This window comes from Erigeron canadensis, chromosome 3 (genome assembly GCF_010389155.1).
Source record: "Erigeron canadensis isolate Cc75 chromosome 3, C_canadensis_v1, whole genome shotgun sequence".
NCBI classification, from domain to species: Eukaryota; Viridiplantae; Streptophyta; class Magnoliopsida; order Asterales; family Asteraceae; genus Erigeron; species Erigeron canadensis.
The window spans coordinates 91,003-118,295 of record NC_057763.1 but is presented as its reverse complement, the minus strand read 5'-3'; the positions used below and the strand labels follow the sequence as shown (position 1 = coordinate 118,295).

The following is a 27,293-nucleotide window of genomic DNA, read 5'->3' as shown; positions in this document are numbered from 1 at the left end:
TCGATCACATGTAATCATAGCAATATTCGTGCACATATGATCAAGAATCCAAATCCCCACATAATTGTATAACGGATGATAATCCATACCTCCACATAATTATAAACTTCAAAATTACACATAAGTTATTCAGAAAACAATCAAAAAACAATTTTCATGTAAAGAATAGTCATCGGTTGGACTTGATTTGAAAAGTTCTCGCAAATAAAAGGGTTCTCAAAATAACTTTTCACTATATATATATATAGGTTTATTCTCTAAAACCTCTATGTACTTTTCATTTTGGCCCTTCCAGACCATCGAACTTTTTTATTCCTCACTAGGTCATTAATAGGGAAAGAAAAAGGAAAAAAAAGAAAGAAAGAAAACGCGATTAACAACTTGTATCTGGAGGAACGACCCCATCGGACGAATCATCCGGAAGAGTGTGGGACGAGTTCCAGGTGTGGACTCGTCCCTTTACCTCGAACGAGTCTAAGAACGAACGCATTGGGCACCTTCTAAGGAGATATTTTAGCCTAACATAAGTATGTAATAATTAACTACACAACTTTCACTTTTTTGATATTTTTATTAGTTTTATGCACTGATATTAATACGCATTAATTAATTGTACTTTTATCATAAAATTGATGGTGAATTTTTAGTTAAAAAAATATAAATTTTTTATTTAGAAAAATTTGGAAAAATTTTTATGCGATTTACCTGGTTTTAATGAAAAAGTGAAATACATAGATTGTTTTTAGGGTTTTGCTAAATGCAGCCCTTAGTGCTGCAGTTAAGGTGCATTAAGTAGTTGTACACTTACCATAAAATTCAAAGGTGGGCTATAAAAGGTACAAATTTTTTATGCACGTTAAATCCAGCCTAAAGGCTGCGTTTAACATTTTTCTAGTTTTTTTTATGTGAAAGTATCTATCTATATATATAATAAAGAAAAGCTCAAGTTGAGTTTTTGGCGCTGTATTAATTGCTTAAATTTATTGTATTGGGGTTAATTTCATAATTCAATAAATTTTTACAGTCTAAACCCGTTTTACCCATTAGAGGCGTTAATTCATTTTCTTAAATCTTCGGTTATTATGTTGAATGTAGAATGAATGTAATATATTTTAATTATTGTTTGATATTAATATTCATAATTAATGCGAGTAGCCCAAAGATCGAACCATACAAAATTGAAACTGAAAGATGACACTCTTATATTATTCCTTTTTATAAGAAACCTTTTAGTCATAGGCGGCCAATCATCTCATCCATAGTTCCTTCCTTCCCTCCTGCATTCTACTTTCTTACAATAGGTTTGAATTAATGATTAATTTGAAAGGGTTGTTTGGATTTTCATAGTACATGCTATATATTAATTGTATTTGGCTCATAATTTGTTTGATATCATATTTTATAATAGTCAGGTACCTGGATTTGGCGAATTGGCTCTAGATCCCGTCATGTTTGGAGCATCAAACACTCATAATCCAGGTTTATTATCATGTTTTGTTTATTCTCTTTTACAACTCACGCTCTTAATTTGTTTAATTTATAAAACTTCCTTTAATTAACCTTTGGTTATGTATTTCCAACAATTTACATTCTTTTAATGAACATTGATAGTGATATTTCCATATTGCTTTAGTGCCATTAATTTTTTGATGGGGGGTTTTGTAATTTGATCATATTTTCATAAAATTAATGTTTTATGGTTTGTGACAGGTGTGGATACCATTTCAAGGTGATGGGAGAATTGTGATAAGGAAAGAATAAGTGATTCAATTTGTTAATAATGATTTTTGAGCAAATAAGGTAACGATTTGTATGGTATATACACTGTTTTGTTTCACTAATTATGCAACAAGATTTATCTGTTTGATAATATGCCACGGACGCATGTTAGATATTGATTCAGCCTATTTTAAAGTTTTTCAATTTTGGGGTTCATTATTATTTGTATTATCTGCAAAAATCGGTAATTAGATCTTAATCACTTAGAAAGTTCCTCAAAACTTCCTAAAAGTTTCATTTATATTAAACATGGATACCAGGTTGGTTATCAGCACTACATACTTCTGTCCAAAAGGTTTATTAATGGTTTCTGCAACGAATATCTCTGATCAAGTTTTAGAACGTTTGAGAGTTTCTGTGGGTGGAAAAAAATTTATTTACTTGAAATATTAATTGGTTCAAAGCTGTTTTGTTTAATACAATAAACTTTTCTAATATCTGCAAGTGTCATATGACATTTATTTTGATCAAATGTGAGTAATTCGGTAGCTTACTGTTTGGGGTTCTGTTACTAAAATGGTTGCTGCCACTTTACATGTAACAGTGAAAAGGGTAAAAAGGCGTCGTAACAACCAGAACTTTTGGTGCCATCGCAGTGAGAAAGCAGTTTCCTTTCATCGTGCCAGGTATGTCTAAAGTGGTAAACTTAATATACCTGGTTACGATACCATATGTATTAACTTTTAAAATGAACAATGGCTAGCGATAAATCAATACCGTATCTTATATCAGTATTATAATAAGTAATATGTAGCTCGGCATATGTATATTACTATGATGATGTTGATGGTTATTTATGTTTCAATTTTAGTTTAGATGTTACTTGATAAGTTACATCTATATATATAATAAAGAAAAGCTCAAGTTGAGTTTTTGGCGTTGTATTAATTGCTCAAATTTATTGTATTAGGGTTAATTTCATTGTTAATTCAATAAATTTTTACAGTCTAAACCCGTTTTACCCATTAGAGGGGCTGAGTCCAGTTATGCGTTCTATCCAATAGGGTTGATTCATCAGGGGTCAATGGTTATTCATCATCAGCAACACCTGAAACATATATTTTTAATCCAAGAAGGGGTAGTACCAGTTACTCAGTCCTTTGGAAAAGCTTCTGATGGCTTTAATTGAACAAGTTAGGCTGCAACCAATGGTGGTACCACTTCCAACAATGTCCAACAACATCACACAGAATCGCTTCAAGTGTCGTAATGTAAGTATTTACGTCTTAATTCTTTGTAATGAGCTGAAAAATTAAGTTAGGGACTCTAAAGTTTGTCCCATCTTTTCCTTTTTTGTAAGCTGTAGCATCAAATAATGTATAGCTATAACGTCCTTTTATGTTAAAACAAGGTGAAGTGGAGAGTTTTGTAGCATCATTTTTTGCAAATATTTCTACCCCTTTATAATAATATAGTGAATGTGAAGGTAAAGCAGATTAGTTCCCTTTGGAGCACGTAGAACAGCGAGACCGTATACTCCGTGAAAAGACAAGAAGTTCAATATTAGGTTAGCAAAAGTATGAAGTATGAATATTTCTGGTTTTCTGTCACTTTAGGTTATTAGGTTCCCTTGCTCAGAATTCAGTCTCTTTCGTGCTAATTTGAAAAGAATCATTGGTGTTGTTAGTAGTACAGGGATAAACAACTATTGATTATAGGGCTGGAGAACTTGGCATTCAGACTGTATCATTGATTATGAAGGTTAGGAATGGAAGGTTCTTATATAGCAATTTTTGTATCAATCTGCCTATGCTTACCGATAAGGATAAAGAGGTGAGCATGTTTTACTACAAGAAAGTATTATGAGGAATCTTTGATGTTTATAGTAAAGTATTATTATAGTAGGGCCTTTTAGAGGTAGGTAGTCGTTAGTGTTCATTGTAGGATGTGGATACATGGACCAGATCACCTTTTAATCAAACTTGATATCTTTCTTGCCGGTGTCATTAAGTTAAGTGCCATGCTTTTCATGTGCATTTGGAGGTTTATACATCTGGTCCACATTCATGACCTATAGAGTAAATTCAGATAGAGCCTTTAATGACAGATTTCTTCAATTTCAGCATTCAGTACAACGGGAGCTAGAAAAATCAACTCTCTCTCTCTCTTTATCATATATAAGACCTGCAGTGGACGTTTGTGAAGTATCTACTTGCTTTTATTGATGTCTGGATTTTGTGATGCTTATCTTCTCTTCATGTTATCTAGATTTCTCCAAATGCAGGCACATGAATTTCTTTTTAAGCTTGGTGCCCTTAGTCAAACACAATGATTTGCATAGATTGGAACAGTTGAGGTGATAATTACGCGGACCTTGGTAAACAAGGTGTCTTTTATTTTTCTTTTCTAAAAAGCTTTATACACGTTTTATCTGCCTAAAGTCTACTGATTTAAACTTTTTAAGTGAATCTGTGTATGAGAAAATTGCAAGGTGGGTTGCTTTCCAATGCATCAATGAGTGTCCAACCAAAAGTCCAAAAACGAGCAAGGTGGGGTTTGTTTACTTTATTAGTATCTCATTTCCGCGGATACGTACTTGACGACTTTCGACATATATTTCTTTGTCGGGAACTGCTTTTTACCACATATTCCCACTTTGGATCTTCGTTAGATACATATTTGTTTATTAGTATGTTAAGATAAACGCCCAGTTTCTAAAAGTAAATGGTTATAGTCTTACATTTTTCGTTTGGGCATTTGCAGTTTCTGATGCTTTTTGTATCAAGCAAGATCAAGATCGTTGGAAGGTTGATGGCGACACACGCTTGCACATGATAACAAACTTGCAGACTTTCCTTGACGAAAAATGCCTAACTGAGGATAAGGTTTTAAGGTTTGAGCTACAAATGAGTTAGACATGGATCAAAGGAGTCACTTTCAGTTAGTGCATGTTTTAAAAGATTACATGATGTAATTGTGTATATTTTTTTTGATAAAGCAAGAAAAGTCTTCCAAAAACAATGGGCTTATTACATTTGGATAATGCATCAAGTTATGTGCAGAATAGCTAACATAAATAGTTACTTCTAAATGTCACCCGTAGTTGCATCCATCTGTAGTGAAAATCTTCTATTTTCTAAGTCGGAATTAATAAGTTTTTCAGGAGCAACATTGATGAAATGTTTGTTTTATTTTATTTACTTTCATTATAATGTATACTTTTTTATATAGTTTGTATGGTTATGTTAAAATTTTATGTCGAGCTCAAGTCCTATACATACTACTAATATGGGGATTACGAGTTGGTACAACTTCACAGGCAACAATGGAAAGTGCAGGACAAGAGTTTCGCAAAAGGACAACAACTTTTGGTGTGAGGCTTGCGATACAGGTGTAAACCTCTGTATTTCGGAGCGTTTTTAGAAAAATTGTAACTCTTTTACTCTTCATTTCGGATACACAATACATTCAACTTTCCAAACCCGATTCCTCGCAGACACTACAATGTTGCCTTTCTATTTTCATCACCCATGACTCTCCATATGCAAACCCAACATTGACAATACATGCCACACACAGCCACATTTCTGGACATTTATTACATGTGACAACCAAGTTCAGAGAAGGAATTACAAATCACAAATCCTTTCACTGTCAAACCATTGACAACAAAAAACATGAAAAAGCCAATTTTTTTTATATCTTTTCCCTAAAACCTAATGCCTACATCAACACCATTACAAAATGAAACGAACGTGCTACATATGGATGATAAGATGGAATCTCAAAAGCGTAAAACATTAATGTTTTTACCTGGTCGTGCATCATACGGGTCTGTACTCTATTTATTGAGATATATATTTATGAAATAGAAACCAAATACTTTTCTACAATAAAGGTATCAATGTATACATAAATGACAATTATTATATATATATAAACTTAAGAAACCTACATAATTAAACGTATGACATTCATTAGCAAGATTTATTAATATCGAGTTTCTAAAACAAGTGTACAATTATGCAATACAAACACATACACATATATACAAAACATGTACCCCAAACCAATATGATCAACAACACAAAATATGAGCCATCGAACTTTATCCGCAAAGCCGTGCGTTTCTGCACTTTAGTAAAATGTATTTTATTTTATTTTATTTTTTTTCAATGAAGAGCACTAAACGTTTTTATTAAAGAAAATATATATATATATATAAATTGTATGTTGTCTTTAAAATTGTTTAGATACATTAATTACATCATCTTGTGTTCCCCATGTTAAAAACCCCCCTGATATTTACAAGTGGTGGATTAGAAGAAAAGGTTTGGGGAAGAAAAATTAGGGTTTAGAATGGGTATTATGGGTGAAATATGCAGTGCGATAAATGAAATCGACGGCAAGAAACAAAAGCTCCGGGAATCATTGAAACACCTCCTCCTTGTTCTTCAATCAAATAGTAGTGATAGTGTGGCGAGGAATCTGAAATGGGAGGATTTGGATTCATACTTGAAAAAACTCGAGTCCTCTCTCCAAACTAAATACAATCTCCTCCTCCGCCACCAATCCCCAGTAGAAGAAAGGAGTACGGAATTGAAACGTTTATGTGAGAATTCAGATGGTTTAGGGTTAAAACAGTTTGTTGTTACTATTACTAGTAGTGAAAGTGAATCCGCTCCTGCTGATCCACTTTCAATTTTGGTTGAGGCTTTCACCCGCTATGCACCTCATACTGCACCCGCTATGGTTCTCGACTCGATTTCACTGGATCAATTCCACCCCTCTTCTCCTCTGGTTATTATGTTGCAAGCTCTGATACGTTTTATGCAAAACCAACCACCTGAACCTGCAGACATTGAATCATTAAAGGATAAGGCTATGCAGGTTGCCCTCCAATTGAGGACTTGTAGTTCTTCTTCATTGGGTTTTTTGCTTCTTGTCAAGGCCTATGGTTTGATTCACCGATTTGACAACCACCTTGTTATCGATTCCTTTATCATTCTTGCCCAAACACTGCCTTCCCATGCTATCCATCTTTGTCCACAACTTCTTACTCCGAATCACATCAATGGTAATTCCCCCTTTCACAACAACTTTTTTTTATTTATTTATTATTGTTATTTACTACGAGTATTATTATTCAATATTCACACATACAATAAGTAATCCAAAATGTATAAGCTTGTCTATGTTTTTGCTACATCCCTGTTGATCTAATTATACTGACTCACTGACTAAGATAGGATGTATCTCACACTGTGTCTATTGATCTAATTACTCACCGACCAATACATCGCCCTAATCATTATAGTTTAGTTTAGATCTGGATGTAGATGCTAGCTGACTTCATGTATTGTCAACTTACCTAAATATGTATTTATATCCCCCCCTATGTCGCTTTTTCTTGCCAACTAAAACTTGGTATTGGAGGTCTTCTGATGATATGGCATCTGTGCAGATCTTATTCAGAAACTCATTGATAAAGGCATGCATATTACTGCTGTCAATTTTAGCCTTCAGCTTCACACGACCGATCGTTTTCCACCGGTTCGTCTCTTGGAAGAGCGCAAGTTAATGTCTACTACGGCTATTGAGGAGGCACTCCACGATGTAGAAGCTTGTGTAATTTCACTTCTCCCAAGTCTTCCGTTGTTTTCAACTTTAAAGATTTCCGCTAACCACTCGCTCTCTTTAGTTTTACTAACTCTTTCCATGTATGTAGAATGAGGTCATGCTGAGAGAAATCGGCACATTAAAGGCCATTATCAAATGCGTTGATGAAAATCACCTGCACACAGAGTACCCAAAGGATAGTGTGGTTGAACTTGTTAACAAACTCGAGAATGAGGCGGAAAATGCCAAACAACATCTTGTAAAGAAACTAAGGAACGATGATCCTGGTAGCAAAAAACGACCAGCAATAGCACGTGTATCCAAGAAGAAGCTGCTGTCAAAGACAAAGAAACCAAAACAAGACAAATTTCTTCAAACTGCAGCATCTGCAGAACCACAGAATGCCATGCCGGCTGAAGAACCTCATTCACAGGCATCAGATTTGTTGACAGGCCATATTGATCAATACCACAGTTCTTCATGTGGCTCTGATCCCACTGCTCCATATACCGCCCCAGCAAGTCCTTGTGAGTTGGCAAGAGCAAATAGCGGTCACAGTGGCAATCTGATGCCTGTTGATAAGGAGACTGGCCTTTGTGTTTCACAGTCACACCCTCCATCTTGTTACAATTCAAATGGTTGGATATCGGAATAAAACTTTAAATTTCCAGTAGTCATAATAATCTTAGGTTGGCCACATCCAATTTTTTAATCTGTTTTCTTTTTGGAAATATGATGTGTGTTGTTAGGTGCTCACAGCCTTCTAGGCAACAAGCTGTAAATTTTTAAGAAAAATTCATTCCCTTTTGTTATTGTTGCTCCTAACTTGGGTGATGTTTGTTGCACATAGTTTATTCCTTTTTACATTGTTATTCAACATTTTAGCTCTGCTAAATCTATAACCAAAAACAAATCCATTTCTAATCATCCTTTATTGCACCGATCATCTTCCACGTTGGGTTGATATAATCAGATATTTATAGCATTTGAATTTGCTGCATGTATCATTTGCATTAGAAACATATTAGTTGTTTGTATTCGATTTCATCAAGATATATTTCATGGAAGTTTTATATTAATTATGATCAAGATGATGTGTAGTCATGCTGACAGTTCCAACCGGCCCGGCATAGTACTGAATTATCAAACCAGTAAAGCACCTGCCCATTATCCAGATTGCTTTTACTGAACATGGATTTAGACTGCACTAAGCACAGAATTTTTATGAGATATATGCATGAAAACTACAGTTTAAATGGATGGGAAATAGGCTCTATTGACTATAGAGGCAGATTCATTCTGAAATCCACAATACACATCAGCAGAACACAGTTGAAGATTACAGGAAGAGTGAGGCAAAAGTACCAAACAATAGCATGTTTGCTCGATGTTCACATGGCCATGATCTACCACATTAGCAGCTAATACATGATCCTTAAACATGTAACAGGCAGACATCATACAAGAAACGGGCCTTTATTACCACATTATGTAATTTGAAACATATTAGTAGTATATTACACATTGTTTGCATGAATAAAGTACATTACAAATGTCATCTAAAACTTACAAACTAGGCCTACATTATCATTTCCAAGCACAAGAAGAAACCAGATCTCGATTCATCCATCCAAGAAACAGAGCGCCATCCCTCTCTTCAAGTCTATACTTGTCACAGTAGTTCTCAAGCAGGGTCTTGATGGTGGCATTTACATAGGTGCTCAAAGGGAATGGAGTGAATCCAGCCTTAGCAAAACGTGACCTCCACATCCCGAGAAGCTCATGTCTCTCCTCCCTCTCAGTCCCTTCACATGCTAATACATTAACTATTTCACCAGCAAGACAATGCTGTTCTACATTAATCCGTTCTCTATGATCTCTTGGTAGCGTTGCATCAATCGAGTCAAACATGGCCGAGTAGTAGCTGAATGCCTCTTGAAACCTGGAAAAGAAATTTGTCGTATTGACATCAGATTCCTGCTCAACAAGAGTCACAACTTTTGGAGACAAACTCTTGATGAGCCTTATCAATCTATCCCTGTGATTCTGAGGATGCACAGTCTCATCTGGTAGGTGATGCAACACCAATGCACAATTAACTGCCAATGCCTCCCCAGGCTGAACCCTAAGATGCTGAATCTCAATGTCGGAAACAGAAACTGGCACGCCATAAAACTCAAAAGGTACTTTACAAGATTCTGCTAGTTTGGCCAGTCTCTGACCAACAATATTGAGTCCTCCACCCCTAGCAAATGCATTTCTAGAATCATCAATGCCAGTGATGCGTAGCTTTGGTGGACCACCAGGTCTAGCCGCTAGAGCTTGGATAAGAGTCACCCACTGACCTCCCTGTGAAATTTGAAAATCAATTATATGGATCGAGTCTTCATTTTTGGTAGCTTCAGCAATGGCCCCGTTTGCAGATAAATAACCAAACTTGAAATACGGGCAGGCTTCGTAAAGTAACATCATATAGGAGAAGAGTTCACCACCAGTTGGCTCTTTGCACTTCAAAGATTTGTAGATAGAGGTACCAGAGGCATACAAACGAGCAACGAGGCCTTCCAACATGTAAGCAGCTAATCTTTGTGAAGGGTCACCAGAAACGGAGACGAAAGGGCGTAACATTGATATTAGCTTTTCAGCAAGTGCGGTGTTGTTTTGTGCAACAGCTTTAGCACAAGCAAGAAGAGCTTCTTTTAAATCTCCTCTAGCAATGATCTCTTCCATGATGCTACATTCCTCGTCGGCTGGAATGATATTATATGTATCACACCCACCACCATCACCCCAATTGGAAGAAGAAAAGTCTTGATCGATTCCAATGATAGTTTCTAATTCTCTAATGGTGTTCTGCAAATGAGGGTCCATATTCAGGTGAGAGGTGTAGTCATCAGGGGAATGATAGAGTGGTTCGGGTTGGAAGGAGTGAAGCGAACTGGGGCTGCCATTTGAAGAGAAAGAATTGTTGGGGAGTGTGTGATCAGAAGAAAACTGTTGGCTTCCTTGGCTTACATCTCCATCACCATCAACGTCACCACCAGAAAAATAAACAGTCTGATCCAAATGTTGCTGCTTAGTAGTAGCTGTCCAGTAATAGGGCTGCTGGTGATGGTGATGGTGATTGTTGGATTTCTGCATTCTTGTAGCTGCTCAGGAGGTCATAAGACGAAGAAGAAGAAGACCTGGAATTGATTCCTTTAAACTGCAAGCATAGAAATTGATGACATAAGGTAGAGTCTGATAACATGTATATTTTTTTCACCAAGACCATCATCTATATCTATATCTATATCTATAACCTATATCTATAATACATGTTAAAGCACCAACCTCTTTTTTAAATCTCAATTAAGGAATTGAAATACCTAAAATACCTCTTTCCTTTATTTATAATTTATACATCTCAACCTAATATACCTATAATACATTAATACCCTTAATGAAATAATCTACAACATAAATCCCTCAATCCTTGAAATAACTACAATACCTCCTTTAACATCAATTACTTTTACATTCACCACCCTTGACTCCCCACCACCCGTCACCACCACCACCCGTCAGCGTCACCGCCACCCTGTGCCACTACCACTATCGCCGCCGCATTGTGCGGCATACGACTCGTTTTTAATAGATGTGTTTTATCAATTTAATCTAGTCTAAAAAACACAAATGTGCCAAAATTATCATGTGACCCACGACTTTGACTCGTGAGACGTACATTTTTCACGGAGGCAACTTTTTACAAAGTATAGCTTCAAGAGTTGACACGTCACACATGTACAAAAAAAATATCAGAATTTTGAGGGATGGTCGCGAGTAGGGTATGTGGGTAGCAGATGGTCGCGGGTGGAAAGTTGGCCTGAGGTGTGGTAGGGACAGGGTAGGTGTAGGTTAGAGAGCTGCTTTTCTGTTGTGCAAAGTAAATGAAAAGGACAGCAACAACAGAGACAAACAGACAGTTGACCTGACCTAAACAATGTTCTACTGGTAGTTACTGTAGAAGGAAAACAAAAAACAAAAAGCAGCTACAACCCAGTAGTTATGTTCCAATATAATATAATTTAATTAAGTAGTAAAATTTAAATAAATAAAAAAAGAAGGGGGAGATCTGTACTAACAGTAGCATATAACCCTAATCTAATCTAATCTAATCAGGAAGGAAGTAAGGAAAAACAGAGAGTAATTCGTTTGGCCGAAAAGAAATCAGATAAAAATGATTATTATTAGTAAACTCTAAGCAAAACAATCAAATCTCAAATCCAAATGAATGAATTTGCTTTTGTATTATTAAGAGATATACAACAATTAGTCTGTCGTATTGAACTGGAGAAAATGAAGAAGGGGAAAATACCTGTATGTGTATGGTTAGATTAGACGGTGAAAAGTGAGCGAGTCTTAGAAGTAGAAGCAGCAGCTACTGGACTGATTTATGAGAGAACGAATGGAATATGGGATTATATTAAGGAAAGTGTGTGTGTGTGTGAGAGAGAGAGACATGTATGTAGATGCTTTTGTTTACGACAGGAAGGAAGTTTCACTCCCCTGCTTTTGATTTCTTTGGTCTACTACTCCTACCCCATCTCATTCTCATCTCGGCGTGTCCTCCCTTATTTTACTATCGAAAAATCAAAATATGTTCAAACAACACGTTTGCCTAACCATTTCTTCTTTCTCTTGATTTCAACTCGGTTTTTAAATCTTTTGACTTGAACTTATATACACGAGATCCCATAGCTATAATCTAAAAACTTCTCTCTATATGGAAAGTAAAAACATTTTCCTAAATGAAACACCATGAGATTTTGTTAAGATGCATTAAATAGTTTTATATTTACTATAAAATTTATGATTAAACTTTAAGTGAAGCCCTAATGACTTCATTTAGCATTTAATAAAAGTTTTGTAAAGAAAGTGAAGCTATATATATATATATATATATATATTTATTGTTAGAGTGAGGTAACCCATTTAGGTGAGGTATATGGCAATGTTTAGGGCACCAACTTACCTTGATTTGATTCAAAGATGGTATACAGTGTCATTTATAAGTCATTTATTAACATTATCTATCCATTGATTAACACCGATAAGAACTAGTGTATATAAGATTAGTTATTGTAAATTTATTATAAATACTATAGTAAAACAATTAAAATAATCTTTTTTTTTAACTGGAATTCATTACGCATCATTTTCGGTATCCATAAATCATGAATGGAATCATTATAAATTGGTTTTCAACTTCGAATACCAGTTTATATACTTGTTATACGATGAAAACAAAGGTCTTGGGTTTGATACTCATCCCATACAAAGGTTGGAGGATCTTTTCTACCATTTATATACAAAACTGGAAGCAACCTCTCTACTTAGGTATGGGTAAGGTCCGCCTACATCTTAACCTGTCCCTTACACCGTCGAGATATTGGAGTTCAAAACCCGCGAAAGACAGTATGTACTGAACAGTTTCTTTCTTTTCTTATACTTGTTAAATATGTGATATATGAAGATCATAAAGACTTTGACCGAATGAATAGGGATCAATTCATATATCAATTTTATATATCTATATATATTCGTGTTTTTTGAATCTTTATGTATTAATTACAAAATCTTATTTTAATACTTGTTTATATATTCTTTATTTCTTTTCATCCGATTATTTATAAATGTACCCCGAGAAACAAGCTGAAATATAATTGTTCGAAAAAGTTGATGTTTTACTTGTATTGTGGTTACGAGTTTTAGTCAGAAACATTTAAGATATAGAAATCATCAAACTGAAAGTCAAGTCAAAATAATGGTTGTTTAGATCATTCCAACTTTTGTGTTGTCAACCAAACTTTGGAAGGATATTTTCATCTTGAAAATTTCAAATAAGACCCATAGTACTCAAATATCTTAATAGCTCATATGTGATACCGTTATTATTGAATATAAAACCTATATCTAACATATTACCTATTTACAACGTCTTTTATCCATTTACGATAATTATTCTTTTAAACAAATATATATTAGAGTTAATTGCAAGATTCCTTTTTCGAAAATCGTTGCAATGGAGTCCCTATTTTGAGAACTTTTTGCAACATTGGTCCAATTTTAACGGATCCATCAAAGGTGGCCATCAAGTGTGCACGTGTGTCGCAACTGCTATGTACATTTTCGATTTTCTATTCACTCATGATCTGGCCTAGTCGACCCCTTCTTCTTTACATAGCATCCATAAACACAGTCTATCAAACTAATTCTATGACCAGGCCTTAAAAAACACAGTTTAGCAACCCTCATGATTATACCTAAACCAGACTCAGCAAAAGTTCACACGCACATGTGGGGGTATTTATGTACTTTCCACCCCATAGGGACCCCCACACGTGAGACACACGTGCATACTTGACGGCCACCTTTAACAGATCCGTTAAAATTAGACCAATTTTGTAAAAAATTCTCAAAATAAAAATCCCCATTGCAACGATTATTGAAAAGGGACCCCTTGCTATAATGTACAAACCACAGGGACCAATCTTGCAATTAACTCTATATTTGTTATAGATAGAATAAAAATTGTTGTAAATTTATTATCACCAATAAAATAATTCTAATATACTAAACCCATGCATATGAAATTTTTTTTTTTATCACTCACTGGTTTTAGAAACTCTGTTGGGTTTTATACAAGTTGAATCAAAAACGCATAACTAATTTTATTTAAAGCTAAGTTATAGCACGAATTGGAGGTAGCGTTACTTATGTTAAGTCATGGACTGATATCTTCAGCCCATTTTCTATGTGTTGGTGTTTTATATGACCAACAAAAGACTCTACTTGTTAGATATTACGGGAAGTAAATGGATAATTAACTGGTCTTATATTTTTGGAGGACAAGATTAATAGATTATCATGACCAATTAAACAGATCAGCAGAAAATACATATATAGGCATTAGATAATATAAATGGGTTTAATATGTAGAGTTCAAAATGTAAATATTACCAATAGGATTATAGAAATACTGGTGTGATATTATAATTCATTTTTATATTCTGTAGTTATTTTTAGATTTCATAGCATGTTGCTATTCTTTGTTTTTGAAGATCACGTCCCGGCCAGATTTGTTTTTTATGTGAATAAATACTACCTAGGTTCCATAGCTGGAACCTGATCTTCCGCGGTATTCAGCAACAAGCTTTGCAAAGGAAGAAGATTTGTTTTCCAATAACTTCAATGGTGAATCATATTCCTCGATGAGGCCTGCAATACAATCAACACTACGTCAATACTGTATACAACCTAACTGATAAGAATTTAGACAAGGCCTCGATCATCAAACCTTGTTCCAACACTAAAACCATGTCACCCTTGAGCACAGACGTGATTCGATGTGCAATTGTGATCACAGTCGAGTCAGAGAAATGCTTCGCTAGTGTTTGATGTATCTTATTATCAGTTGATGTATCAACGGATGCAGTAGCTTCATCAAGCACCAAAATCTTGCTTCTCTTTAGTAGCACCCGGCCAAGACACACCAGTTGTCTTTGACCCATGCTCCAGTTCTCTCCATTTTCATCAACTACCGAATCAAGTTTTCCTTCTTTCGTCCTAACCTCATCCCCCAGCTGACACTTATCTAGAGCCTAATTAGTAAGTGGGGTAGAAAAAGATACAAATAGAAGTTAACAAGAAGTAACATCAATCTATATACTATTTATGTATACATACAGTCTACCTCCCAAATCTCTTCTTCAGTATACTGTTCAAGCGGATCAAGATTGCTTCTAACACTCCCTTGGAACATGGTTGGATCTTGAGGGATTATGCTCAATCTTGACCGTAAATCATGAAGCCCAATTGATGATATATTAATCTCATCTATGAAAATTTCTCCCCTGCTTGGTTCAACAATTCGAAATAGTGTCTGCATAAGTGTTGATTTACCACTACCTGTCCTTCCCACAATTCCCGTCTTGGTACCTCCATGAAAAGTGCATGTAAGTCCTCTTAACACAAGGGGCATGTGTGGGGCATAACGTACCTACACACACTAACAATTTGCAATTTTTTTTTTTTTTTTTTTTTAATTTGGATAGATTGGTAAGCTGAAGGTGGAATCTATTACCTGAAGGTCATGGATATCTACTTCTCCATGTGACGGCCATAGGTCGTTTGGCCTCTTTGATTCTACAAGAGGCGCCTCACTGGGGATTGATGTGTATTGAAGTATTCTTTCAACAGATATAATGCTGTTCTCCATGTTGCATAATTTCCATATCATTGAAGCTTGTAGGTTGTTCAAATTAAGCCCGTATGTTACCACCAATCCCGCGATAGCTCCATGATTGATAAGAATGTAAATCAGGCTAGCTGCCTTGAAGATATGATAAGTATATTGCAGAAATGAACCGTCTTACTTGGATCAAAGGTCTCATTTGGGATAATCAGTAAGAAAACTAAGCAAAAAGCAAATATGACCAACGACAGCATTTGCACCCTGAATGATAGCCATTCTATAGCAGCGGCACTGTGAAACTTTGGTCGGGAATATGCATCAATCAATTTCATATTTGTATCTTGAAATCTCTGTTGTTGGTTGGAGCTCCTTATGGTTGTTAAACCCGACACAGTTTCTGAAAAATGTTGTATTATGGGAGCTTTGTGTACACCAACTAGTCGTGCTAACTCTCTTGCTGAAGAGATATGATATTGCTACCGAAAATAAAAATTAAGTTACAGATACTGCTATGCGAGTCACAGTTACAAAAATGATCATGAAGGTGTTACCTGTAACCATATGCAAATAGTAATAATGGGAATGAAAACCAGGAACACCTGCCATGAGATCTGACACATGAGAGCGATGACAGCTAGAAGCTGTACTAGTGCGAATGCAAAAGCGCCAATTGAATTTGGAATTGTCAAATCCACTGCACTTTGATCTGTGGATACCTGTAGGAAATTCAAATGAAGCCAACTTTATCTATAAAGGTGCATTTTTAGCAATACATAAACCACAAAACATCTTGACTTACTCTATTTAGGATGCGTCCGCTTGGGGTAGCATCAAAGAAAGACATAGGAGCACGAAATATGCATAAATGCATTTCGTGGAATAGTAGATTGGCCGTCTTATAACCAGCTGTTGTAAGACACATTGCTCTACCAAATATGCAGAAAGTGCTTCCGATTGCTAAACCTACATAAACGACTATGAGTGTAGATCCTTTAACTGGAGGCACCATGTCTTCTGATACTGGTGAAGCCCAAGCCAACCAGTAAGTACTTGCAACTTGAACTACCTCGAAAATGATTGCTGCCAGTAATATGCAAGGCACAAGAGCACCACCGAAAGCACTTGTAATGTATTTGCAGTAGATAGAAAAACCAACACTTCCTTTTTCTCGTTCTTCTTTCTGAATAATCTGGGTTTTCGTCCCTTTTGTATCATTGGATTCAACATCAACCATGCCCTTTTCAATAACTTTTGTATTTTCAGATTTGGAACTCGTCTCTATGGAATCAATTATTGATAAAGCTTCATTATGTGCACCAACAAGTTCCATAAACGCACTTCCGGAATTGAGAATGTCATTATAATTTCCAGCTTGTACGATCCTTCCACTTTTTAAGACCTTATTGAAAATTTAGAAGTGTCGGACTCAGTGCTGGTTCATGTTAATTAAAGGAAAGAAATTACAGAAACACGCTCTCGATAGTTTTACCAGGATAAGATCGGCCATGGGGAGGAACTCTACTTGGTGGGTGACATAAATAACTGTTTTTGACTCTAGAAATTCCAGTAGACATTCCTGCATTTCAAAAGTTATGTCAAGGATGCCTCTGGGGTAACAAATTACAAACAATGGCAGGTTACTTACTTTAAAGAGATGGCTTCCTGTATGAGCATCAACTGCACTGAACGGATCATCAAATAGATAATTATCAGCATCTTGATATAAAGCGCGTGCAATCTGTAACCTCTGTTTCTGACCACCGCTCAAATTGATTCCCCGCTCGCCTATAACTGTTTGATCACCGAAAGGAAGAATTTCCAAGTCTTTCTTGAGGGCACAGGCATCTAGAACCTTATCATACCTTACTCTATCCATGTCTTTACCAAATAAGATGTTCTCTTCAATCTTCCCACTCTGTATCCATGGAGACTGAGCAACATAAGCTTTTGTACCACTGATATATACACTTCCTGATACTTTAGGCACTTCCCCAAGAACACATGAAAGTAAACTCGATTTTCCTGACGCGACTGTACCACAAACTGCGACTTTCATACCATGAAAAATTTGTATGTTTATATCACTCAATGTTGGTTCACCAGACCATGAAAAGCTTCCATTGGTTATTCTGATTGCAACATTAGAACTACTTCGTTGGAACGTCTCTACAAGATTAGAATCTAAGTCATCCAGATTGAGATATGATGTGATACGATCTAATGAGACTTTCACCTGTGAGATCATTGATACCGTATCAGGGAGATTGTAAATCGGTTGTTGAAGTAGTTTAAATGTTGCAATTGCGGACAATAGCTTCCCAGGTTCGAGAGGGGTCCCTAAAACCATACATGTCACAAAAGTGACTGCGGCTATGAAAGTTGGGGCAACCCAACATATAGATATGATTGTGGTGGAAGTACACAAGAACATTTTCAACCATTTTGTTTCAAGACTTCTAAGCTCAAAAATCTTGGACAAAAATTTCATCTCCCAGCCCTGAAGTTTGAGGATTCTCATGGCAGTCAAAAGTTCAGATGTTGTTTTCATCCTGGTATCCTTTGATGTCATTAACTGGTCTTGAAACTTCTCCTGTAAACTCCCTAGAGGAATATTAGCCAACAGTATGATACCAATGGCTACTAATGCAGCAAGTGAAGCGATCCCAAGATTCCGATATAAAATTGCTAAGGCCAAGCCAACCTGCAAGATTGCTAGCCATATATCGTGTATGTACCAAGCAAAATCATTCACCCTTTCAGCATCAATGGCTATGAGATTAGTGATCTCACCACTAGAGTGCCTGATTTTTGAGTGGGTTGAGAGGGCCAAACCTTTTTGGTAAATGATGGCAACAAGAGCTGCCCGAGCCCGAATTCCACCTTTTTGCAAGTTAAAGAACCAATGTCTTTGTGACACAGATTCCACAAGTTTGGCAAGAAAGAAGATAAAAACGAAAAGATAACCATCAAGTTTAGAATGGCGATTTCCGTTGAGGAATTGAACAAATGCATCAATGAGATAAGGACCAACATAAGAAGCAAGGGTGTATAGAACAGCAAGAAATGCTGTGAGTAGGATGTCTTTCCATGTGGTGTGGATCAAAGCCTTGACAAGGCCGAAAGTTGTAAGAAGGCGGTTGTGATTGGGGGTTTCCAAGTAATTCTTAAATACGGGGAAGGACCCTTTGACACTATCGACGCCATAAAGGTGAGGCACATCCTCCTCGAGGTCTAATGCTTTCTTGTGTCCAGTGACAACTAACGGGGTCAACCAAGAGAATGTGACTAGACTAAAGATGCCATAACGGGGGTTTATTCCTGCTGCTGCTTCCGTTAAAGGTCTGGAATTATCTGTTGTTAAGAGCGGTTGTTGATGATCATTCATTATTCTGAGGATCTTCCAGCATTATATATTGCAGTTTCCAATTGTGTGTGAGAGCCTGAAATTGACATCAATCATTAACATTTGTTAGAGGTGTTTGTTTGTGACTTAGTTAACTTAATAATATACTCAATAAACATGTCTTGATGTAGTAAGTTATGACTAGCAAGTGACCGCAGGTTTGTTACATGTATTGGTGTATTCGTTACATCAACAGGCATTATACATTTGCCTAATGCTACAAAAAGTTTGGTTAGGTTGATAAGAGTTGCAAAAGTGGCTGCTTTTTAGGCGGTTTTCATGTACAATGGTCCCCGTTGATGCAGAGCCAGCAATGGAGTTGTTTCTTGTTCTTTATGCCTTCTATATGTTTGTATGTTGGCTTGTTCCTTATGCCAAAATCCATGTTCTTTCCAAAAATTATTCCTCCTTTAAATTCACCGTAATTTTCCAATTCATAATCCAAAAACATTCAAATAAATCTTTCTCAGTTTTTTAAACATACCCCCGTTGTGGTATTCGATCTGGACATTAAAAAAAAACCCAAATATTTGAAAATTTGAATATATTGACCTTGTGTTCATGTATCATTGAGGTCTGAAGTCTGGCGACCAACTTTATTCTGAACGATAACAAATGTATGCAGAAGTGTAGCAGGACTACGCTTGGAAGATAATTATAATCTAAAGCGTACATTCCACTTTTACCTTCTGGCTTGCTTCTCGGGGCAACGCTCTAATATGAATATGGTGCTCAAATACCTAGCAATGTCCAGTTTGAGAGCATAGGAATAAGCGTTTGCAATATGACAAGTTCAAACTCAAAGTTCCGCTATATTAAAATGCAACTCATATAGGCTTGAGGGCCCTGATCAGGCCTGCTTCTTGCCTGCAATAGTTTCTATCTTTAAATTGTGACACGAAGACTGACAAACAGTTACCAGTGGTCTTTCGCCAAACTGGTACTACTCTTTAGTTGTCATAGGATTTTGTTAAGGGTGATGTCTGTGACATGTTTATTAATTATTACATTTGTTTGAGTTTGTTACTGAGGTTAGCATCTTTATGTAGTTCAAAAATTACTAATCACTAGCATGAAAAAAATCTTTATCAATTGAATTTAAGAGAATTTCTAACTTCTTTAAATATAAGCTTGTAAATTCAGGAATTATACTTTTTTTTTTTTAGCATGAAAATCACCAAAAGATGATCTTACGTCCCAGTTGAGTCATTTTCTATCCGGTTGAGCATGTTTTACAAAAGTTTTCATTCCGTTTAGTGCTATCAAAACCCAACCCAAAACGAACCCAAAGACCAACTACATCAACCAAACCAAAACATACAAACAAACAAATAGCTCCTAGTCACAAACCACACGAACACATAAATAAACTGGATAAAACCCAAAAAAACATCAAACAAAAACAAACCTTATTAAGGGGTGATTTAGAAAGCTGTTCCATATATCTTTTTTTTCATCAAAAGAATCAGGTGACTGAACAATGAATAATTGTGGTCTTACTGGTGTTGTGATATCAACCATTTTACCCCAACTACAACCTACGAACCAATTTTATTTTTTTTTTTTAAGTTCGAAACACAGACACGCACACATGTGTTTACCAAAATAATAGAATAATGATCAATTAATTCTAATTAAATTATTAGTTTGCAATCAGCAATTAGTTCTAAATTATCAATTTGCATATACATATATAGGTATACCTTATATCTTTTGCCTGAGATGTATAAAGGTTGAATTTGGAGTAAAATAAGCTAACTGTTAGTTTCCATCAAAGTGAATTATTGCCGACGATTGAAGGTAACACATGAAAAGAGAAAAGAGTAGAGGATAAGTTAAAACAAGTGTGTGAAAAAACTGAAAATAATGAGACTCCGAAAACTGAAAAAACAAAACACGTGTAACCCTCCTGTTTGTAGCCTTAGCTACAATAATACCTTGGCATTCTTGACTCATTTTCAATATAATAATAAAAATAATATTATAACGAAAGTGAATATATAATTATATACTCAATATAACATATATGAATTAATAGAGTTTTAAATGTACTTTTTATTGATATAACTTTCATCAACTAATATATAACACGAACAAGAATATTTACGGTCAAAGTCAGAAGAAAAAGAGTTAACTAGTCAAAATAAAACAATTAAAATAGAAAAAATGGAGTATTATAATAACTTAGATATTCATTTTATATGTAAGCATCTAATAAATAGATTGTAATATCTACACGAAGTCAAACTTGATATTATTGTCCAAAGCCCCTAAAAAGAGCATGGTTTTGGAACTCAATAAAACACTCTTAATCAATGCATTATCATTGTGAAACAGCCCCATTAAAAAACATATTTAAGAGAACATCCTCATATGTTTGATTTGAATGTGGTTAGTGACTCATAAAATGTGTACTTACATTGGGAACTCAACTTAGTATTTAGTAGACGTAAGTATTGTATATGTTAAGGAGTGGTATTCGGCAAACCCATTAACCGAGTCGCCAGCCGGCAATACCACCACCGCTAGTGTTATGCCAAAGGAGAGAATGTGTGGATTTCGGCAAACTTCACCGAAGAGAGTGAGGATGGAATAGGGGTTGTGGGTGACACTAATGACTAAAAGCATGGTTGTTCCTTTTTTTTTTTATTTTTATGTATATATGTATCATGTATGACAATGAAAGTTTTATACTCGTATATCAATTTATATTATGCCATTTCTTCTAATATTTTTAAGTAATCTCAAAATATTTTTTTTTGTTTTATTACTATTTTTAATTTAAATTTATTTATTTGAAATACTTATAATATATACTCGAAATACTTATAATACCTATAATTAAATTAATTATGTTTTCTTCTAGTGTCATATACATATGTATGTATAGTCTTATAAGGAAGTAGAAGAAGTAATCTCTATCTTTTTTACTTTTTTTTTTTTAAGAAAAGGTTTTTATTGTTTATATTTTAGTCCCTAAGATTTGATACTATACAAAACTTGAAACTATATTTATATTTATACTAATTACATTTCAGTCGCCCTTGCATTTTAATTTTATGTTATTGTTGATTTTATCTATATTTATTTAAATGTTTTAATTTATATAGTTTTTAATTTTATGTATTAAAAGTAAATGGCATAAAAAATATGATGTGAAAATAGCATTTATAAGTTTGGTGAAGTTTGATGAAAGTAATGTCAGTATTTTGGTAAAATTGGGTAAAGTTTGAGAAAAAATTAAGTGGAAGATTTTTATTGTAGAGTGATATGGTAAAAAATTGATAAAAGTTTGTTTATGGAATGACCACTCCCTCCCCCTTATAGATTTGATTCAATTAATCTAGCTAAATAGGACGTTTACTATAGGACTTGAAATAATTTGAAGTATAACTCATGCATTCCATGGACTAATAAAATTTATAATTATTAACCAATTAATCATTAATAAATAAATGAAAAACTAACACATGTACTACTGTGTGTATTAAAAAATGTCATTAAATGAATCATAAAAAATTAGAAATTAAATAAAAATACATATAGTTATAAAAAAAGATTTAATTCACATGATACAATACAAACATTGCGTACCAATATACTTCAAAATACCGAAGAAATTTTAAATTGTTTGCACGGTTGCTCAAATATAGCTTTAAGAAAATGTATGAGAAAAAACAACTTTATATGTTAGTTAAAAATGATGACCAACTTTTGTAAATATATATATAGGAGTGTTAATCTACTATTTAAGACCCGACTGTTTAAAAGCCTTATAATAATGTACGTCAATATAAGTTATACCATGTACACTTATGTTTAGGTGATGAATTCTTATAAAATTTGCTAGTAACACAAAAGTTTCAAACTTAATTACACATTTTAATATCTTAATTTGGAGCCAAAAGATAAAGCATGAAAAATATTATTAAAATATAGATGAAAAATATTTATTAAAATGAAAAATTTATTAGTAAAGATATCAATGTGTGAATATTGATAATATAAAAACTATTGGTTCCAATGTGTGAAATTTATTACTAAAATGCTAATATGTGAATATTGATAAAATGAAATCTATTGTTAAATGTAGATGGTAAACAAAAAGGCTCGTAAAACATCTAAAATTATCTTATATTAGCTAATCTCTATATATACCTTACATCAACGATTGATTGTATCACTAATTGGTTGCAGATAGTCCTTATAACAAAACATCATGAAGAGATATGACTTCAAATATCACCCACAAAACTACATAAAATTGTTACAAAATAGCTGGCTTAAAACTTGATTTGGTCTAAGAACTCCATAGGATTGAATTTGCTATCAGTCAACATTTTTATTCGTTTTTTATGCATTAGATATAACATGTAACTCAATACATCCAATTTATAAGTAATTGGATTGAAATGATCCCTCGAATACATCGAAGCGAAGAGTCGGTAGATTCAATACCTTCCATGATGCTCGACAACTTGTGCCATGTTTCCATCAAATGTGACAGATGGTTATGAGTGAACCTCAGGCTCCAATAAGTCTATCAGCATCTACCTCGGCACCGGTTCACAAAGTTGAACTCACATAAAAAATTATTCACTTTAAAAGTCAAAGAAAGATAACCGACATCGGCTAAATCGATACATCTTTTGGTATATAAATGTTAAGGCTAAATAAAAACATATCAAATTAATTAACAGCTAAAAAGTACGAAAGATTTCTAGAAATTAAACTTGTAGTTTGCTATCAACTTACATACTAAAAATACGAAATCAACTGAAAAAGTGACACATTTTATTTGAAAGCATTTCTAAAGTTTTTTTAAAAAAAATATCACTTATAACTTGTTAGATTAAGGCAAACCTATTTCCTCATATTATATATTTAAAAAAAATCCTCATGTTCTAATAATATCTTTACTGTAACACCCTAAGAATTTTAAGGTAATAAATTAACTCTTTTTGTAGTTTTGACATTAAATTAAGTTCTTAGTATTTTATTTTTGGTTATGGGGTTAATTTAGTTGGACTTTTAGCGGTTAGCGAGTAAAATACCTACAATTTTGAGAAAGGGGTGTGACATCTTCACGGAGTGCCAACCATCCTTTTGCCTTGTGAGTCATTTCCCACTCTTCTTTTCTTCCCTTCTGAAATCTTCTTCATCTCAATCTAACATCAACCCTTCATCTCATTCAATTCTTTAAGAAAATTATCATCAACAAGAATAATAATATCCTATTATTCAAGAATCATAACAATAAGAAAATTTGGGGTTTTTGGTGGTGTGTGGTGGCTGAAATATTCAAGAGAAAAAGGAAGAAGAATTTGAAATCCTAAACCTAATTTCTAACTCTTTCTTGGAGGTAATGATTACCCTTAACCTAATTTCAATTTCCTTGTTGTGAATTAGGGTTCTTGAAACACCAAATTGTGGGTTTTATTAGAATTGAGTTTTGGTATGATTTTTCCCAAGTTCTTGTATATTATAGTTTGTTATTGAGTTGCATGATGAATTTAATTAAGATTTTAAATGATTGACATTGAAACTTTGATTATGAAAGAATGATGATTTTTGCTAGTTGAATGGAATGATGTTGAACTTGATGAGTTGAATTCATCAAGTGAATTTTTGAAAGAAATGCAACTCAATAGCAAAATAAGATGGTTGAAATAGGAATGCTAATGAAATATTGAAAGGCTAGGTTGAGTAGCCAAAATGGTGAATATTGTCTTATATGCGTATTTGTGATGATTTGAATAGGTTAAAAGCTTGTTGTGCATTGTGGTTATATTGATTTGAATATTGTGTCGCGAACAAGGTGAGTTTTCTTGTATACTTTTATGTATGTCTTGGGTCAATTACCATATGATGGTGGATTCCGTGTGTGGTAATTGATTTGGCGTTGAACCTAAGTAGTGGCTGTCTTTGATTACGAGCCTAAGTAGTGGCCATAGACCATGTGGGACATAGCTCATGTGGAGCATTGATTTTGTTTATTGAGATTGTAATTATTTGCTTATATGGATACATGTAATGCGTTGACACAAAGTTGAGTATTATAAATATGGCACGACGGTGCCATAGTCTATATGCAATAGACCTTTGTGCATTGCCCTCCTTCGTTTATATGATTGTATGCAAGCATATTCACTAAGCAGTCGCTTACCTTTTAGATGTTTACCATTCTATAGGTGGTTCAGGAAGAAGGAACTAAGATTTTGTTGATTGGAGTTGGATAGAAAAAAGTTGCTTCGTACAGGTAATAGGTATATATGCCCATAACGGAACTTAACCTCCGATCAATATGATTATCCCGGAACTCCAAAGGTAGCAAGTACCCAACTCTGAGGAGATATACAAGAAACATCGGATAAAGATCTTTCCCATGATAATCCTATTAAACATATACTGAAGCTCCGATATACCCGGACACGACTAGGTAACAAGATTACCACAAATCTCCTCAAGAAGGAAACAAGATATTCACAAAGGAGGAAGAGATTTACCCTAATTCTCTTACCCTCCTCTCCAAGCTATCTACCCTCTATATAAATAGAAGAAGAGCCATACGACACATCATCATACACAACATACATTCAATATGTAATAATCACAAAACCCTCACAGTTTATTCGACCTCCGAATAAACCCTAAAACAAACCCTTAAACCCTAAGTCGAGCATAATGACTTAGGATCAACAAACAGTAGGCGTAAAGCAGTCTCCGACCCTCTGACCGTAAGGGAATCGCCAATAAACATCACCAACCACACTCATACCTCCGGTTGAGCCATAGTGCGATTATTTGATTAAACAAATTGGCGCCATCCGTGGGACACCAAAAAAAAAAAAAAAGAAAGCACCAAATAAAACCCCGACCACGATCACAATAATCAAAATCGAATGGCCGACGGAGAATACTCTCCAAGGAAACCTAATTCAGGAGGACCCCGAACACCGCCAGGTGGGTCAGACTTCCCAGATGGGTTCTCTTTTGACACGCCCGGTCGGAGCTATCGCCCACCTATCATTACGGCAGGTGGCTATAGTCCAAACCTGGGCAAAGCGTTAAACACTCAGGATACCGCAGGAAGGCCTGAGACCCGGAGCCCGGATCAAGACAAACCTGCAGAGATATTCCTCGAACGATATCCAAGCAAGTCTTCGCCACAAGACCGCACTGTGGAACGACCTACTCCGGAGGGACTCCCACCAGGAGGTTCCATAGCACAGGAACGTGCCGCAAAACGTTCCACCCCGGAGGAACGTGCACTAGATAGATCTGTTCCTAAGCCAAGCGGGTCCACAGTAACGTTGCGAGGCCCGGGACCAGAAAGGCCAATACCATAAAGCCCGGACCCATTTAGAATCCTGATGCCCCCACAAGGCCACACTTCAAGATGCCCCCACAAGGCCACACTTCAAGAGGCCCAACAATGGGCCCGCCTGAGCCGATCCACAGTAACGCCTCTACAAAGCAGTACCGGGTTCATGGCGACCCCCCTCCAGAGGCAGGAGCCGGAGCAGAACAGGCCAGGTTTCGCGTCCATAAGTCAAAGAGCACAAATACCCCTAGGAGGTAATAACAGGGCATCAACGTCAGGTGAACACGAAATAAACGACGCATACGTACGAGCTAAGTACGACACCTTAAGCACGATCATGAACCGCTTAAGAGCAGCAAGTCAGATCCGCAACGTCACCAGGAATTCGGAAAACGAGTACGATTCTGATTCGGTCGACGAACACATCGAGGCAGAACTTCCCCCAAGAAGAATGAATAGGGAAACAAATGCCCCGCAGGAAAGCCAGACGCCAATGACCGCAACCCCTCCGAGAGGAACGGGGATACAAATAGGGGCGAGACCTAATGCGACTGTTCAAAGGGAAGCAGCATTCCAAGAACCTCTCCAAAGGCGCCCATCCGGGGCTAATGAGGATCTGGAAGATCTGCCAGATTCTCGGCAAATCCAAGGGGAACTAAGAAGAAACCAGCAGAGATCCCTCCGTACCAGAAGGAACACAGTCCGACCAGATTACGATTCTTATGAGTGGGAAGACCTAGAGCCAGTAAATCTCTCTTATCTGGTTTACACGGAGAGCCCATTCTCGATGACAATACAAAGTCACCCGCTACCAGCAAAAATGAAATATCCACAACATTTAGGACATTATGATGGGAAAAGCGACTCGAATGACTTCCTGAAAAAATTTATCGGAGTAGCTCTGATCCAGAGGTGGGATATGCCAACCACCTGCCACGCATTCTCATATCTATTAATAGATGATGCGCAAGAATGGATCGACGGGCTGCCAA

The 27,293-nt window shown here is 35.5% G+C and overlaps 3 protein-coding genes across 11 annotated transcripts; 1 reads left to right on the top strand and 2 right to left on the bottom strand.

Moving 5' to 3' along the window:
• Positions 1–5,939: 5,939 nt before the first annotated feature.
• LOC122593141 (FRIGIDA-like protein 1) lies at positions 5,940–8,150 on the top strand. The gene is made up of 3 exons (XM_043765501.1): positions 5,940–6,796; positions 7,184–7,347; positions 7,448–8,150. The coding sequence occupies exons 1-3, from the start codon at positions 6,079–6,081 to the stop codon at positions 7,991–7,993; spliced, it is 1,428 nt and encodes a 475-aa protein (XP_043621436.1). The 5' UTR covers positions 5,940–6,078; the 3' UTR covers positions 7,994–8,150.
• Positions 8,151–8,795: 645 nt separating this feature from the next.
• On the bottom strand, positions 8,796–11,941 carry LOC122592386 (scarecrow-like transcription factor PAT1). The gene is made up of 2 exons (XM_043764599.1): positions 11,696–11,941; positions 8,796–10,543 (listed from the first exon to the last, which is right to left on the bottom strand). The coding sequence occupies exon 2, from the start codon at positions 10,477–10,479 to the stop codon at positions 8,926–8,928; it is 1,554 nt and encodes a 517-aa protein (XP_043620534.1). The 5' UTR covers positions 10,480–10,543; positions 11,696–11,941; the 3' UTR covers positions 8,796–8,925.
• Positions 11,942–14,262: 2,321 nt separating this feature from the next.
• On the bottom strand, positions 14,263–20,858 carry LOC122590676 (ABC transporter C family member 3-like). Of its 9 annotated transcripts, none has more exons than XM_043762854.1 (11): positions 20,681–20,832; positions 19,664–19,717; positions 17,220–19,014; positions 17,064–17,150; positions 16,374–16,973; positions 16,126–16,290; positions 15,756–16,050; positions 15,464–15,675; positions 15,074–15,379; positions 14,678–14,963; positions 14,263–14,598 (listed from the first exon to the last, which is right to left on the bottom strand). In XM_043762854.1, the coding sequence occupies exons 3-11, from the start codon at positions 18,957–18,959 to the stop codon at positions 14,486–14,488; spliced, it is 3,804 nt and encodes a 1,267-aa protein (XP_043618789.1). In that variant the 5' UTR covers positions 18,960–19,014; positions 19,664–19,717; positions 20,681–20,832; the 3' UTR covers positions 14,263–14,485. The 9 variants fall into 9 exon arrangements, with proteins under 9 accessions (XP_043618789.1, XP_043618786.1, XP_043618785.1 ...); XM_043762851.1 differs by having other exon boundaries at positions 14,678–14,981; positions 19,664–19,844; positions 20,681–20,830; XM_043762850.1 differs by having other exon boundaries at positions 14,678–14,981; positions 20,681–20,830.
• Between the last annotated feature and the right edge of the window lie 6,435 nt (positions 20,859–27,293).

Excerpts from the sequence above, each read along its gene's own strand:
- LOC122590676 (XM_043762851.1), bottom strand. The coding sequence starts at position 18,959 with ATGAATGATCATCAACAACCGCTCTTAACAACAGATAATTCCAGACCT. Across the intron at positions 16,291-16,373 it reads GCGGACGCATCCTAAATAGA|GTATCCACAGATCAAAGTGC; the intron begins GTAAGTCAAGAT and ends AATTTCCTACAG. Across the intron at positions 16,051-16,125 it reads CTATTTGCATATGGTTACAG|CAATATCATATCTCTTCAGC; the intron begins GTAACACCTTCA and ends TATTTTCGGTAG.
- LOC122593141 (XM_043765501.1), top strand. The coding sequence starts at position 6,079 with ATGGGTATTATGGGTGAAATATGCAGTGCGATAAATGAAATCGACGGC. Across the intron at positions 6,797-7,183 it reads TACTCCGAATCACATCAATG|ATCTTATTCAGAAACTCATT; the intron begins GTAATTCCCCCT and ends GCATCTGTGCAG. Across the intron at positions 7,348-7,447 it reads TCCACGATGTAGAAGCTTGT|AATGAGGTCATGCTGAGAGA; the intron begins GTAATTTCACTT and ends CCATGTATGTAG.
- LOC122592386 (XM_043764599.1), bottom strand. The coding sequence starts at position 10,479 with ATGCAGAAATCCAACAATCACCATCACCATCACCAGCAGCCCTATTAC.